Source organism: Uloborus diversus, chromosome 8 (assembly GCF_026930045.1).
Source record: "Uloborus diversus isolate 005 chromosome 8, Udiv.v.3.1, whole genome shotgun sequence".
In the NCBI taxonomy this organism is placed as follows: Eukaryota; Metazoa; Arthropoda; class Arachnida; order Araneae; family Uloboridae; genus Uloborus; species Uloborus diversus.
The window spans coordinates 140,278,426-140,295,982 of NC_072738.1; the positions used below are offsets into that span (position 1 = coordinate 140,278,426).

The window sequence follows — 17,557 nt, forward strand, 5'->3', positions numbered from 1 at the left end:
TAATTTTCGGCAATATAATAATTTTTGAGACAAAATGAATAACATTTGGTTTTTATGTAGAACAGTTTTTAATGCTAAATGAAATCAGAATACAAAAAATTCTAAAACATCAAATGCTACTCTCAAGCAACTTAAAATAAATAACACACAAAATGGTCTCAGTACATCTTATAACATCACACAATGGACTTTCAACTAACATAGAACAGTTGGTTTGAGCTTGACACTTACGGTCGTATTCACCACGCTATTTGACACTCGGTTAAGCACCCGAACTGCCGATTAAACCATTTTATCATATGAAGAAGGCTTCGACCGGAGGTTCGACTGTTTGACCGAGGTTCAAATCGCCTGATGAATACGATCCTCAATGTTCATTTCTGAAAGACATCAATATTTCATAACTCATTCTTAGAAAATTAAAGAAAATGCAAACAACTTTCTTACTTGAGCAATTCGCAACTTTTAAAAGAAGAGAATGTGTCTATAACAAAATGAAGCCAATCCTAGTATTTACTGTTAGTTACTTACAAATACAGTGCTTTCATGTAGGCGATTTAACTGTGAAGTTAATCAATCAGTAACAAAAGGGCGTGATTAAAACAGCAAACTGAAATGAAATGATTTCACTGGAGCAATTTATTAAATAACTAAGTATTCCGTTAGTTCGCCTACTGTATGAACACCAAATCGTCAGTTTTCTAAATTCAGTTTCAATTTATATATACGGGTACTTTCCCGTTAAAACCAAGTCATTTGGCGATAAATTAAATCATTTATTTATTGGCGAATTTTTCACCACCAGAACTCATGAATTTAGTTTAGTTTATTTCATATTATATGAAAATAAATTGTAAACAACACGCACTAAGTACTTATGGCTGGGTGGTCTGAACGGTAGGCTTAGTGCCCTTGAGGTGGCGGGTTCGATTCCTACCCTCGCTCCGAATGTACTTTCCTTTCTTCGGGTTGCAAATACTTTTATATATAACTGCTGCATATAACTTTTATTGTCATATGTGCAATTTATGTATTAATAATGAAGTTAGCAGGTGTAAAGCGCGGAGTTCACAGCCATCTGACGTGTATCAAACTGGATAGCTTCTTCGACAGAAAAAGAGCCAACACACTCGCAAGAGGTGCTTAATAAAATCCAGGACTTTATTGTCACGTGGTCCTGCGGGGCACAACGTCATTCAGGGGCATTTGGTCGTAGTATTTCAGTTGAAATATCAACCGAAGCTTAGGGAAGAGAGGGTTTAAATTTTGACGAGGAATTCTTTTAAAGCTAAATGAAATCATTTTTCCGTATACTGACATGAATTTTATAACATCTGCTACAATTCTCATTTAATCAAAAGCGGATCCAGCGTCTGGTTTTGGAGGGGTAATTATCGGAAACAGGGGGTATAAGTATACACTGTAAAAAAAAATCCGAAACGTCCCTGATTACTTCCGGAAAACGTTTCGGAGTTCCCAGAGTTTGCACTACTTTCCTGTAAAAAACAAGTTTTTTTTTTTTTTTTTTTTTGTGAAAAAGTTTCCTGAATCGCATCAAGTTCCATGAATGCCGATTTCATACTGTGGTGAAAAACATTTTTAGCTACCAATTTAAAAATATTTTAGGTTTCTTTCTTTTTTTTTTTGGGGGGGGGGGGGGTTTCACCTTTAGAATTTTTTTTTTTTTTTTTTCGTTTTCTTTTTTCTTTTTTTTTTTGGCGTTTCACCTTTAGCATAGTTACGGTTCCTCCGGATTGACTGAGTCCCAATCAAGGAAGAAATGCAATGTTCTGATATTGTAGCATTGAAGGAATTGCTTGCACTTCCGTCTTAGCTTTAAGAACCTTCCTAGTAAATCAGGAAGGTGCCAAGCTATTACTATATACACATATAAGTTTCTACTAAAGGTTTTTGAGTTATTGGAGCAACATGACTGGCTTTGATAAGGGAGGTTTCTGAATTTTTCAGAAAGACTTCAGGTAAATTTCAGGAAAGTTACTAACTTTTATCAGGAAACTTTTCTGTTTTTGCCATATATGTTATTGGCAGAAATGAGGCACATTAACTGCCCACTGTTTTCCACCAACGGTTCTTTTTTTTTTTACAGGACATACTCAGATACAATTAGGAGGTTTGGGGCGAATTTTTTGAAATGCAAGTCTTGAAAATGCAGATTTAGGCTATTTTTGGTTGCTTAAAGGGTGGTCCAGAACCAACAATCGGTTTCAATCGGTTTGTGGTCAGTGAGGAGGGTGCGTAATATCAAGTCAAAGTTGTGTTTAAACCAATTTTAGCCACGAAAATGCTTGGCATGGTTTTAACGGAAAAGTGTGACTTGACCTACTGAGTCAAAAAAACCGTTTCATTGTTGCAATGTGAGCAAAAATATCACAGACAACTTGTTTCAATCCGAATCGTCCGCTATAACGACGTAGTCCCTCTTGCGCGAACACCTCAGTCGCCACTGTCCGGCAAGGTATCCGGCCATGCCGGCGATCAGGAAGCTAAGAAGGATGTTGATCTTGACGGCTACGGTGAAGTAGTTGGCATAAGAATAGCTGAGCAGATACCCAAGGAAGCTCCAGAAGTAGAAGTTGGAGAAGGCAGCTTCTCTGTCGTGCGGAAACATCAGGCCGTACAGAGCTGCAAACAGAAAATTGTATTGTTTTAATTTGTGGTAAAAAAGAACATCAATTTGATCATGGTACTTTTGCAATTGTATGAGCCATTGCTCATGCTAATTATCAACTTGTAAGTAATTTTACTAGGCCTTTTATTATATAAAACCCTCAGCAAGTTTTTTACTTCGGAAAGAAAATCTATAAATGTTCAGCTGCTTCACTCTTATATTCAAAGATGGAAGTAAATGTGATATTATTTATAAACCAAGTACGCATTTAAAAATGTGGAGATACACCACTTTTGCAATGAACGACATACTAGCAGGATCTGTTGAGGTAATTGAAGCATGGGATAGGATGTAAAAAAAACTGCACACATGGTGATTTTTAGAAACTAAGCTATTGGTGACTGAAGGACAGCCAACATAAAGAGGATATCCATAATTTTAAACATACAATCAAGATACCAACGGCATCGTCATGACATCCAGGGACTACAGTTAGTGCTTGTCGAATAGTCACTAACCGCAGAATTCATCTGATTGGATCAGATTACCTTCAAACTGGTAGCTAAGATTTATTTACCAAACCAGCAAGAGCCCGGAATCATTGCTGCCGCTCTACTCGAAAAATAAAGGCAAAAACTTATGTAACAATGATTCAATGAAAGGACATCTGCTTCCAGCTCGGTTATTAACTATTCCAGGCTGAGAAGTCCATAACAATGACGAAGCTGCAGTCTCTGAATGTGATAACCGGGCTGTTTTTATTTTGCTTGTAGTTCTGTCTTTGCCCTGGCCTACGGGCGGAAATTTTGCTGCAAATTTCAAACATAGTGTGAATTTGAACATGAGGTAAATTTAACCATAAAGTGGAAGATAGAAGCATGAGGTAACTAGAAACACAGCGTGAATAGAAACATGGAGTAAATTGAAACATTGCACGAGCGGAAATATAGCGCGAATGGAAACATCGCGGTAATGAAAACATAAGGAAAGTTGAAATAGCGTGAGTGGAAACATGGGGCAAATTGAAACATAGTGTGAATGGAAATATGGGGTAAATGGAAACATAGTGTGAATGGATACATGAGGTAAACTGAAACATAGTGGAAGCGGAAACATAGGATGAATGGAAACGTGGGGTAAATGGACACATCGCGCTAATGAAAACATAAGGAAAGTTGAAACAGTGTGAGTGGAAACATGGGGCAAGTTGAAACATAGTGTGAATGGAAACATGGGGTAGATGGAAACATAGTGTGAATAGATACATGAGATAAACTGAAACATAGCGTGAGCGGAAACATTAGGTAAATGGAAATATAGCGCGAATGAAAACATAAGGTAAATTTGAAACATAGTGGGAGCGGAAACATAGAGTGAGTGGAAACGTGGGGTAAATGAAAACATAGTGTGAGTGGATACAAGGGGAACATAGTGCGATTGAAACAAAGAGTAAATAGGAACAAATTGTATCGCTGCACTTGTAGTGGTTTTTGAAAATAAACTACGGGTGAGTAAAGACAGGGCAACATACGGAAGACCTGATAGTTCCTCGCGTTACCATACAACTGTGTAGATGCCGCCATTATTTGGAGATGTCACTGTGAAAAAGTTTTTCACTAAAGTTTAGTGCGTTTGCTTTTCTTCCACAGCAAATCTATAAAACAAATTGACTGGCTTTTTTTTAAAAAAACATGTGGAATATTACTAAAATATTTAGTTTCGAATTTCTCCCTCCCTGCTATTTTTGACGTACAAGTATTCCTCACTTCCGCCCTTTGGTGTAGATGGAAATAACTAATTTTGTCGTTGTGCACATTGAACACCAAACTTAGCATTCCCCCCCCCCCCCCCCTAAGATTTGCCAGTTATTCTCCCAATAGGCAACCTTCCACTGTAGTTATCTAATTACTCAATAGATGACGCTACTGTAATCAATTCTTTTTAAAGGAAATGCACACGATGCCATCTATTAAGTAACTAGATTATTAGAGCTTTAGATGATTATCTCTTTGGAGAATTGCATACTACTAGTTTCTTTCTTCAAATAAATGTGGTTATATTTGGAGAGCGCATGCAGTACATGGGTTGACATTAGTTGAAGACAATTGCTAAAAATACGTATTTGACAAACATTTTTCAAACAATTTCCTTTTGACGTCCAACTTATGCTACCGTGCTGAGCTCAAAAGCGATGCCTGGTATCTGCAGCTGAGTTTAAAGTGAGAAATTTTAATTTCAAGATGCGTGACTCCATATACTTTTTTCGCGGGTCACATTTACAGATTTTTTTTGAGCATTCATAAATTACCAAAAGCGTTATATTTCGGTAAAATATGTTACTAAGAGTCACCTTGTGTTTTATCTCAATTTTGATAACAAGTGTTGATACGACCCCTAGTGCCTCGGCACTTTTAAGAAAACTTTTATGCTTCAGTTTTGAAGAAAATGCTAATTTCTTTTATTTTCTTCTGTCGCGTTAAAAATACGCGTTCATAACATTCATTAAATTTCCATCAGAATAACCAGATAAAAATCTCCGACAAAAACTACAGTTAGGAATCAAAACAACTTCATAAACACGACGCAGAGAGCTTTTTACTTCTTACGAAGGATTTTTGCCAACCTAACATTACGGAACGTTGGAAAAATTACCATAACGTATTTTTTTTTTTTTTTTTTTAATAAAGTTGTTTATTAAGATGCAAAGGCGGTAAAACCGCTTGCGTAGAGACTCGGATCTTGAACAGAATTTCAGTTGTTTTCATCATCTATCAACCCCATGACATGCTTTTATGAATAATTTTCTTGCAATACTTTTTTTTTTGCAAACGTTAACTGCATAAACTATTACGTAGACGTCTCTCAAACAACCTTGCATGAATTAGATCTCGTGATTTTCGTGTATCGTGGGGTGAAATCGGCATCAGGAGAAACAGAAACATTCGACTCAAGGTCGATACCAATAAAATAAAAATCACGTGGTGGAAGCAGTTCTAGAAGGTTAACAGCTGTGATCTAAACCGTGAAAAGACAAAGGCTAACGTTTCAGATATGCGAAATCAATTTCTTCCAGTTTCAAACAAATATGTTTAAATTTTCTGTTCCGTGTTTTATTTATATGTTGTTGTTTTTTTTTTAATTGATCATAATCCAGTCACCAGTGGCAGGGGCAGTGGCGTAGCCAAGGAGGGCGGAATGGGGGGTAATAACCCCCTCAACAAAATTATATGTATTGATACCTATGCAGACTAAAATTGCACTTTTCGTCCTTTAGTTTCGAAAAATTTCATTCGATCCCCTCCCCCATGAAAAACTTCTCGCTACGCCACTGAGTAGGCAGGGGCACCCCGTACTTTAATTTTTGGGATGGGCAGTTGTGTTCCTAGCACGGGTCAAAATCAAGTGGAAGAAGTTAAACCTCTGAAATCGGATCTCAATTTCTAGTTGAAGGTTTACAGTCAGGTTTAAAACCTCGTGCCAAGAAGTGACAAAAACTAACGTTTCTGATAAGCGAACTCATTCCACATCGTTTTCATACAGTGGCGGTGATTCCTTCCCCCCCCCCCCTTTTATGCTTCAGTTATTTATAATTATTTTCCAGTTTTGGAATCAAAACAAGAAATTATTTTTTTAAAAAAGCAGAAATGGCAAAATTTTCAGAACATAATCATTTATTTCACTTTGTATATCTGTTTATGAAACATTATTTAGCACAAGCAGTAACTTTTAGTTTATGTATTCATTATTTAGATATTAGTAAATCAATTGTTTTACTTAAGAAAGCCACACTTGTTCAATGAAACTATAACCAAGTGTTTGTAACATCTCAAAATATTTTGGGTTAAATAATGTGAGTCTAATTCATGTCCAAGTGTTTCTTCGGGGAAGTTATTGTGTACAAAATTCTTCAAAATCTCAATAACAACGTGAGTTAAGTTTCTACATTTCCATTAAGTACCACTCATCTGCCCTCAAAACCAGCCGTAGCAAAATTTTGTGTACTCTTCTCTCTCTCTCTTTTTTTTGCTGCTCTCTCTCTCTCTCCCTCTTTTTTTTTTTTTGAGCAATCACGATTGCTTATTGTTCTCATTTGACCATTTTCGGCGTCCGTGCCTTTTTCAGCTTGGACCAGGGACACCAGCACCACTCGCTCACCGGCCTCTGCAGGCGCGGCTCCGAGCACATTTCTAATGGAATCCATTTCTCCTGTTCGGGAGCGTCCATGTCCTACACATACGCGCGCGCACACACACACACATACACACACGCCAACGTGCATACACTCAGGTCTACACACACACACAAGCCTACATATGTACGCAAGCGCTCCTACACATACACACACGCCTGCACACACACACAACTATACACACGTAACCGCTCAGGAGAAGGGGTAGGCTTGGGGAAACAGGAGCTGTTTCTACAATCAATAGCCCCCAATGAGTAGGGCCCTGTCGCAACTCGTGATTGCGAAAAACATAATTTGAATTCAAAATTTAAGAATTCAAGGTTTTTTTTTTTTTTTTTTTTTTGGCTGCCTCTAAAAATCCTATCACTTTTTTTTTTTTTTTGCCCCGCCCCAACATATTTTAATTCCAATCGCCGGCTCTGTTTTCATACAATACCAGACAACACATTTTCAAAACGTCCCTGTTTCCGACATGTTAGGAAAGAGTATTAGAGAAGTTAAGCAGATTAGAAACCGAGTACAGCCGACTCCCGCTACAACGCGATTCGACTTACGCGAAATGGCTATACAACGCGAATTTTTCACAAGTAATGAATTTTAGAGCAAACGCGAATTTTTCGCCCACTACACGAATTTTTTCGGAAGGAAGTATCAGCTTCGTGATTGGCTACTAAATATTGATTTCATGAATGTCATTACAATGTGTATTAATAAAGAGATCAGGAAGAGGAGATGTTGCCACAAAATGAAACGTTATAAAAGAAAAGGCGAAGAAACCGTATTTAAAAATGTATTAGATAAGAATAACGATGTGATCATGGAGCATAATTCATCACTATCGTCATTTTTTAACTCTTAAATAGTGTTACTGTATCTACTGTACAGTACTGTTATAGTGCATCATTTTAGTAATATTACGTGCTGCGTGTACCGTGTTTTACCTCGGTGTGTCTTTCCCTCTCATTGGTCATTTATTTTGTGCATCTTAAAGTAATTCGTGCTGAATAAAACAACTTTTATATTTTAAATACAGTAAATGTTCAGTTCTATATGGGGGGGAAAAAAAGTGTATAGTTGAGGAATGCTTTGGAGCAGTTTGAAAGGTGTTTATAAGTGTCTAAAGACTTTGGTATGCTTTAAAAAATTTGTATGCATATATTTTTCCACAACGCGAAATTTCGACTTACGCGGGAGTCTTGGAACGCATCCCTCGCGTAAGTCGAGACTCGACTGTATTCTAATCTGCTTAATTATTTCAATTTCTTTTGGCCTGCTTCTTCTACGGGGCGTGGAGAGTATCTCTGATGAGTTCCCAACAGTAATATCAACCACCACCGTGGACCAATTCTCCTGGTAAAATTTGACCACGGAGAGATGGCGGATGGCCTTGAAGCGGAAACATCATTTGAATCATTTGCAATAGGTAGAACCAGCCAGAAAGCGCCGCGTAGTAAGAGGCACGTTCTCGCTGATCCTATCCTGTTACAAAATACAGTAGACCCTCGTTTTACGCAGGGGTTACGTTCTACGGAAATGCCGCGTAAATTGAGACCTAATTCTAGCGGTAAACTAAGAGTTTGGTTCCGTAGATAACAAAATACTTCATGCTAGTGATGACTAATTGTATAATAAGTTTAATGTGTACTTATATCGACTTTTATGCACAGCATGCATAAAGAAAACATAAATTAATTTCGTGTCCTGTTTATGAAGAGGAGCTGGCCAGGATAGTCTTTTGGCAGTCATTAGGGATTTTGCTCTGTAATTCTTTGCACAGCATTAACTAAGGCCACGAATAAGGGGAGCAGACTTATCCGACATTTTGGTTCCAAATCTATCGAGGGACAAAATTAGTATTTGTACAAAAGCTTCGTTGCAGAAAACTGGTGCACAAGTTTCGGATGTGTTGCCCGATTGATGTTTGATTATTTTATTCCGTACATGAAGAAGATTTAATTAATAAAAATTTAAAACAAATAAGGTGTGAAATATTTAACTTTAACGTGACATTTTACTCAACTTATCATTAATAGTTTTACGACATAGCAACCAGCGAATATTTTATCGTATTTATAAATACTAGAAACAGGGTTGGATCCAAAGCCGTTTTGGAACCAAAATGTAGGATAGATTGGCCTGAACCTTTCAAGGGGTTCTAGCATTAACGTATCCATAATCACTTGCGTCATTTCCATGTTAGAATCCTCCTTCTCGAACAAATCAGGAAGATTACTTCTATTGTCTAGAAATGGCTCAAAATTCTCAATGTGAACGTTTTTGGTTGTGCGTCACCGACGTCGGTATCCTCGTCGGTGTCACTCCTGAAAGCTCTTCTTCCAGTGAGTTCTGAACTGTGTGGGTTTAATTACTTCTGGAAAGAGCTCTTGAACCAATCGCATAAAATGTCTCCAGTTGGCCCACGCTCGAGTATTAGCACGCCAAAATGCAGTTGATTACGCGTAATCTGCAATCTTTAGAAGTTTGGATATCGAAAGAGGGGAAAAATTTTTGCATTGCCCCATCGGCGCAAAACCGAAACTCATCCGCGTAAAATAAAATAAAGGTGTAATAAAGGTTAAATAAAACTTGAACCGCGTATAATCGAAACCGCGTAAAATGAACCAGCGTAAAACGAGGTTCTACTGTAATAACAAACAATCTGTTATGATGTTTCCGCTTCAAGGTCATCCGCCATCTCTCCGTGGTCAAGTTTACCGTTATTCCATGGTACCGACTCATCGCTGACCTGCCCGCTGTTATTAGTGAAGTAATCCAACTAAGAGTCCAGAAAGTAGATTTTTAGGAACATTTTCCAACAGAAAGCATGAAACAAAGCTCAGCCAGATCTTTGTAGTTTCACATTTTCACTGCAAAAAAAAAAAAAATCCGAAACGTTACTGAGTATTTCCGTGAAACGTTTCGGTATTTCAATATGGTTTTTATAATCTTTCTGGAAATATCAAGTATCATTGTTAAAAAGTTTCTTGAATGGCTACAAGGTGCCCGAATGCAGACTTCTCTCTGTTGTAAAAAATATTTTTAGCTCCCAGTTTAAAGATTAACTCAGAGTATTTATAAGGTGTATCGGCTTCAGTTCGAACATGGCTCGTCCATACGGATTAAACTCCCAAAGGGAGCGAATAAGTATGGACTACGTAGCTTAGCAAGAATTACAATCAGGTGAGATGCTTGATACTTACTTGAAATTCTGGCTTAGCTTTAGCCATGTTTGCAATCCTACTTTTGGAACTGTCTTGGTAAATCAGGAAGGTGCAAGCTGTTGTATTATCCGTACCTAAGATTGCTCTGAAGTTCCAGAGTCACGACTGGCCATAATAGAGCCCCTTGAAAAGGACAGGCTGACTTATCCGACATTTTGGTTCCAAGACAAAATTGGATTCAACCTCGTTTCTAGTATTTATAAATACTTTATAATATTTATTGGTTGCTATGTCGTAAAACAATTGATGATAAGTTGAGTAAAATGTCACTTAAGGTGAATCTAGAAAGATAACTTAGTTCACAAATTTATCAAAAATGTATCGGGAAATGTTTACTGTAATAAACCTCATTTTCGAGACCTTATTTGTTTTTAATTTGTATTAATCAAATCGTATTCATCTACCGCTTAAAATAATCAAACATCAATCGGGCAACACACCTAAAGTTTGGACACCAGTTTTCTGCAATGAGGCTTTTATACAAATATGATTTTTTTCGCCCGACAATTTTGGAACCAAAATGTCGGATAAGTCAGCTCCCCTTATATAGGAGCCTTAGGCCATAAAAGGGAAGATTTCTGGATTTGTCAGGAAGGGGGGGGGGGGCGTACTGAATTTTAGCGGAAATCGTTCCTGGTTTTTGCGGGATATGTTACTGGCGGAAATTGGGCACATCATCTGCCTATTATTTTCCAGGAACGTTTCTGAATCGTTGTTACAGTGTTGCATTTATCCACGTAGTTTCTTGACACTTAACTTACTACTTCCCAAACCTGTTTATTTTATCTGTTTATTAATGGAGTTGTTTCCATCAGTCAAAAGTACTACTTTTAGTCACTTAAATTGATAGAATGAGCAAAAAGAATAATAAGAAATCGAAGTATTTTCTGGGTCCATGAAACTACTTCCATTTTCCCAACATTTAGTTTTTAATTATTTTTTTGAAATGTCAGATTTTTCAAACAAGGCGTGGTCTTTATAACGTCACAAGTGATGTACTTCCGCTCGTTAACCACTGGCGCGCAGAATGCTTACGCTTGTTATCTACCGCGTTTCCACGTACATGTGAGTAAAGATGCGAATTAAGTATTGCACTTGCGTTAATGGCATCAGTGAATGGCATTTCATTACTACTTTAACTTTTCCTGCACTTAGTCTAGAGAATTTAGCACAAAATGAGATCACTTATGAGGCAGTGAGAAGCAAAGGGATGTAAGTTTACATTTTCAAGTTTTGAGTAAAACGCGTTTAAAAATAACTTCCTAGGTAGACTTTCATCGATTTTTTGTTTTTTTTTTTCTAAATCATGCTGTACAGCAGCACCTACCAGGGCTACTCCAAGGGCGCCCATATGAAAAAATTTTAAGTGGGGGGGGGGGAGGCTCAGATATTTTCCCCATAAAAACAGATTTCAGTACAGATTAGAGTTATTAAAATTTGACATTATTAATAACTTGTTCATTAATGGCTGGAGAAGAAATGTTCTTACATTTTTGCAAAGAAAAAAGTACTAAAAGCAAGGAAGTTCTAATTTCAAAGGGGGCCCCCACTTTCCCCCCATATGGACGCCTTTGACTAGTACTATATTTTGCCCCAAACAGAGGAGGGGGTTCACCTACCATTTGTACTTGTTATCTCCAATTTTTTTAATTTGCCACTTGAATACCTTTGTTTCTCGTTGCCTCATATGCACGAAGCGACGGAAAAGTCTCGCTTTTTCACTCACTTGCCTGTTCTTGCACAATAAATTTCCTGGAATTGTCTGTAGATGCGAAACGGAAATAAGGTTTTAAAAAGAGGTAATGTAATGTGACGCAAGCCTTTTGTCGGAGTCGGACTGATCTTGTGGTAAAGAAGTCAGACTCGAAAGTTCTGTAATTTGAGGAGTCGGAGTCGGTCATTTTTCTTCCAAATTCGCAGGCCTGGCTACCGCAACGGGAAGATAGGTACTTCTAATATCTTCATATTTAAATATTATTACTCTCTTCTTCATTATTTAAAAACAATGATTTCTCTTTAAAAAAGAAAAAAACGCTTGTAGTGTGAATGGGGTCGTTTCCGAAATTTCAAAAGTATTTGTCTTTGAAAGAGCATGCTTTAAAACATAGGATCTGACCATTTTTTAAATAATTTGACTAAATTTAATGTTTTAAAAAAATTATTTTAATCTGTGCATTTTCATTGTTTACGCTTCTGCCGAGAACATCACAAATGATGAAATGCCATTCAAAGAGCGCAATATTTAATTCGCTTTTTGATTATCATAACGTGGAAACGCGGTAGACAGATGAGCCAAAGTACACTATTTGTGACGTCATAAAGACCACGCCTTATTTTCAAAATAGGACATTTTAAAAAAATAATTAAAAATCAAGCGTTGGAAAAATGAGTTTTTTCTCGATCTATGCTATAATTATTATTTATTTTTATTTTTATTTATCTATTATTTATTTTATTTTTTTTATTTTTTATTTATTTATTTATTTATTTATTGCTAATTCTATCAGTTTCAGTGACTAAAAGTAGTACTTTTGACTGTAGGAAACAACCCCATTAAAAACTTAATTATTATTTCGTTAGCTGAAAATTTTTAGCTGCATTTGTTAAAGATAGGACTTTGTTTAAACTGGAGGTATATTTTGCATAACTTAAATCGCAGGAGCAATATGAGGGGGAAAATGGAAAATTGAGATTTGTGTCCAAGGTTTTCGTTGAAAAAATGTACCTTTTTTTTTACAATTTTGGCTACCATGAGATTATGAGTAAGATTCAGCTTCTAAAAGGTGAACAAAATCAAACACGCTTTCATAAGCGTGTTATTTTCTGATGCTATTAAACAAGTTGAATTTATTGAATTTTTATACTCTTTCATTTACAACGCAAGGATTAAGTTTTCATTATGTAAGAATGTGTGAGGCAAAATAAAAAAGATTTTAAATGCATCTGACACATTTTTTAATAATAAATAAATCAAGAAAACAAAATAAAAATTTTAAATGTCAAGAAACTTGAAATAAATAACACAGAAAATGTTCAATACATCTTTTTTCACTACGAAGAGGATTCCACCTCGACAGAAAAAAATTTGCAACCAATAGGTACAGCAATATTATCACTTTTAAAAAGCTGCAACACAATGTAACTCATTCTAATATTAACCATTACCAGAGATCGACAAACATCGTAAAATCTTAGGAGCAACGCATCCGTAATACTAAATGCCTAAACGCATTTGCCTCAAAAAGTAAACTACTTCCGGTACGGAGGACATCGTTATCTAGCGTCAATTCAACGAACGTGTTAGATCCAAATAATTCATATCAAATTGTCAATTAGTAAGTTTCAAAATTAAAACTTAGAAATTAACCATACCTATTGTTTTCTTCGCTATTTATTTCTAAAATCTTCGATAGATGGCAGTTGGCTCCGTACCAACATTGACCGGACTTCGTTCCCTCGTTTTGAGTTAATTTTTGCTTTGTGTTAAAAGCGAGAAAGCGGTAGGTATTTAATATTACGGGAGCGTTGCTTAGGAGCCAGGAAAAATTTAGGTGTCAGAGAAATTATTTCTCAGAGTTTATGTGAAAATTTAGCGCAACATGCCGTCTTCCCCTGAAAAAGTAGTCGCCAAGGTATTCTTTAGTCATCGGGGCAACCTGGCTCCCGGGATCAGACACTGACCATTACATTTTTTTATATTGTCGGTTGTAGTGGGCGATCCACCTGTGTAGCTAATCAGTTAGTTCCTAGATGGCGATACTTAAAAGCTATATTGAAGCAAAAGTCGACTGGGTCGTGTAGTCATTCGGCGTTGGCCATTTATGCCTTTGGTCGCTGATTTAAACCAACTATAAAGTGTCCAGTCGGTACATTTTTCAAACTGTAGAAAATCGTCGACGTCCATATTGCATGATTGTGAGACATGTTAAACATCCATTGAAACTTCGCCTATTGGCTCAGACGCTCTTGGCTAAATGGTTATCAGCGCGTTAGTGGCGCCACATATTAGATGCCAAATCTAGGGATCGCACTAGGTTTGCAATATGGCTCTATACGCAGCAACATTAGAAAAAGAAATACTGGAACACAATGACTTCATGGGGAGGCACTAACTATTCAAATAGATACAGGGTGCCCAGCGAAGGACTGTCTGATTTCAAAATTGAATGTTTCAAAAAAAAGGGCGATTTTGGAATGAAATAAATAGCATGTTTATTGGGAAAGCCATAAAAGTCCTGTACAGAAGTTTGGAAATTAGTACCTACAGGTGCCAGCAGGTGGTGCTACAGGCTGTAATTGTAATAGGAGCTCCTATAAATAATACTGTGAAGGTTGAACGATAATTTCTAGCGTTGAAACGTGAAACAAGGTTTAAATATGTATACCATTGAACAACGAGTGTTACCTGGTGCTGGAATTTCACAGGTTAGGCCACAGTTTGACAGCAACAAAGCGAAGCTTCCGAAAACAGGTAAATGTTCCTACAGGCCCTAACCTGAAAACTATATGATCTGTAAACGTATGCTCATTGCCAAACGACAAGCTTACAAGACACGTTTGTATTGATATAGGACTCTGTAGTACAGCGTGCAGCGCCACCTTTTGGTACTTTTTGGTACTACATTTCAAAATTTTGTACATAATTTTTACGGCTTTCACAATAAACATACCGCTTCTTTTATTTCAAAATGTTCCTTTGTTTTCGAGATATTCAATTTTGAATTCAGGGAGTCCTTCGCTGGACACCCTGTAGATTGCTACACGGATAATAAACTTCCAAATCCAATAATCAATGACAATCGGGCTAAACAGGGACATAAGTTTGATTGTGTATACATTTTACTTCAAGTTAAAATAAGTCGCTTATATTTCCAATATCGATGTACATTACAACCAACTTTTTGTTTTTTCAAGAAGGAAGAAAGGGGTGATAGATGTCAGTCAACTTCTATGGGCCCAAAAAGGTTGAGAACCACTGACTTAGACACTTGGTTTCTGATAATTGTCGTTATAAATGTCACGTACGCGATGAGGTTGAATGAAGTCTGGAAGCTAATTTTAGCAAAACGGCAAGAAAAACACAGGTGCTGGATACTGTCCATGGTTAAAGGGGAATTAAACCCAACATAAAGAAAAAATTATTTTTTGAAAAATGAGGTGAGTTACAAACCAATACTTAAGTCTAAAAGAGATAAAAACAATTTTAATCACAAGACCAAAAAAAAATTCTTCCCATCAAAAAAAGGGAAAATTCGTGACCATCATTTTAGTGGAGGCAGAATATACGAGGTATAGTTTTAATGTCACTTGAGCAGCTGATTCAGAATACCGTTACGGTTGCAATTTGAGCAAAAATATCACAGACAACTTGTTTTATTCGGCAGCATCCACTATAACGATGTAGTCTTTTTTCGCTGAGCACCTAACTCGCAACTGTGCGGCAAAATATCCGGCCATCCCGACGGTCAGGATACTCAGAAGAATGTAGACCTTGACCGAAACTGTTAAGACGTTGGCGTAAGAATAGCTGAGCAGATATCCAAGGAAGCTCCAGAAAAAGAAATTGGAAAAGGCGGCCTCTCGATCATGCGGAAACATCAGGCCGTAGAGAGCTGTAGCAAAAATAGATTTCGTTTTAAATTGTGGATCAGACAACAGTTTTACGTTTAAATTTGTTTTGTTTTGTTTTATTATTCTTATGTACTACACTGTAAAAACGATTCAGAAACGTTCCTGGAAAATAAGGGGCAGCTGATGTGCCCAATATCTTCCAGTAACATATCTTACAAAAACCAGGAACATCTTCCTCTAAAATTCAGTAACCTTCCTAAACTATTCAGAAAGCTTCCCGTTTACAGTCAGTCCTGTCTCTGGAATCTTAGACTAAACTTAGGTGGGTATACTATAACAGTTTGGCACCTCACTGCGTTCCGAGGAAAGCTCTAAAAGCAGTATTACCAACAAGGCCAAAACTAAGAAAGAATTGCAAGTAAGTACAAAGAATTTCACCCTGCAATTCTTGCTAAGCTACGTAGTCCATAGATTAAATTGCGGCTTATACGCTTTATCAGTCTGGCCGGGCCCGCATTCGAGCTATACCGGATACACTTTATAAATACGCTCAGTTAATCTTTAAACTGGGAGCTAAACATTTTTTTTGCAACAGTGAGAAGTTTGATTTCGTGCGACTTGTAGCAATTCAGGAAACTTTTTGACAAGGATACTTGGTTTTTCCAGGATGTGGCTAAAAACCATTGAAATCCCGAAATGTTACACGGAAATACTCAGTAACGTTTCGGAATTTTTTTTACAGTGTATTGTTAAAAAGTGGTGATTGCATCTTCGTTTAAACTAGGCTTCAAAAGTCTCAATTGGTTTTTTATATGCGCCGATAGCGGGTGCAATGTTGAAAGAATGGGCAAAGTCCCCTCGGGGCAAGGGTGGATACAAAGGAGCGGCGGGTGGGGGCAATCGCCCCCTCCTTGAGCATAAATAAAAGAACTTTCGGCCAAAACATTTCGGTATTGAACTATCAAAAACGCAATTTTTTCGTGATTTTCGATAAAATTAGAGAAAAGAGGTTTGGGGGGCTCTTCCCTGAAAACGTTTCGGAACTGAAGCTCTAAAAATTGCAGGCTATCTCATTCTACGTTAGAGGAAGGTATGGGGTTCAAAGGTTTAGTACTGGAATTTAGCATACGTTGTGCAGGGTAATAAGTACTAAAAATTAATCGCCCTCTCCTTGAATAATTTCTGGATCCGTCCTTGCCTAGGGAAAGAAATAGATTTGCAAATGTCAAGAAACCAGTACACATATCCTTTAGAAACAAACAATTATTTTCTTATTTTTTATCCTTCCATTATCCGAATTAAAATTCATATTTTTAACCAATAACTATTACAAGCGGTAAGTTGCCGCAATTAAGCCAGGGCTAAGACAGAACGGCATGCAATGTACCGACAGCCTGGTTATGACACCCTGTTTCGGACTCATCAATATGGAATAGCTAATAACCGAGCTGGAGGCAGACGTTCTCTCATTGAAGCCAAGATTATCAACAAACTGATGTTTTTAATTAATTTAGCACATCAGCGACAGTCCGCAAGCAATCACAAGCATCAGCTCGTAAATTGAAGGTAAAAGCTTAGGTAAATGAGCAGTAAGTTGCCTAATGGCATAGTTGCATGCAATGTACTGGCGTGCTAAATTCATTTAAGCTAACAGCTTGTAGGTAATCGCAGCTTCAATGAGAAAACATCTGCCTCCCAACTCGTTTATTAGTCATTCTAGACTGATGAGTCCATAACGAGGACGAACTGCAGTCTCTGGGTGTCACAACCGGGTTTTTCGGTACATTGCATGTAATAATTATTACTGTTTTTTTTCATGTTGTTTATTTATTTGTTTATTTATTTATTTTTTCCAAATTTTCTGAGATGTGCCGCTCTTGTCGCCGATTAACAGTATGATAACCATGTTTAAAAAAATAATAATAATAAGTGGTGTATTAATTGCTA

General features: G+C 37.1%; 1 protein-coding gene across 2 annotated transcripts in view; it reads right to left on the reverse strand.

The window, feature by feature from the left end:
• Window positions 1-2,137: 2,137 nt before the first annotated feature.
• Window positions 2,138-17,557, reverse strand: part of LOC129228237 (UNC93-like protein) — a 91,432-nt gene continuing 76,012 nt past the window's right edge. Inside the window, exon 3 of one of the 2 annotated variants that reach the window (XM_054862903.1) lies at window positions 2,138-2,643. In XM_054862903.1, the coding sequence (XP_054718878.1) occupies window positions 2,405-2,643 (239 nt within the window). In that variant the 3' untranslated portion in view covers window positions 2,138-2,404. Of the gene's footprint in view, window positions 2,644-15,005; window positions 15,652-17,557 lie in introns of those variants that run through there. The other variant, XM_054862905.1, reaches the window with a different exon arrangement.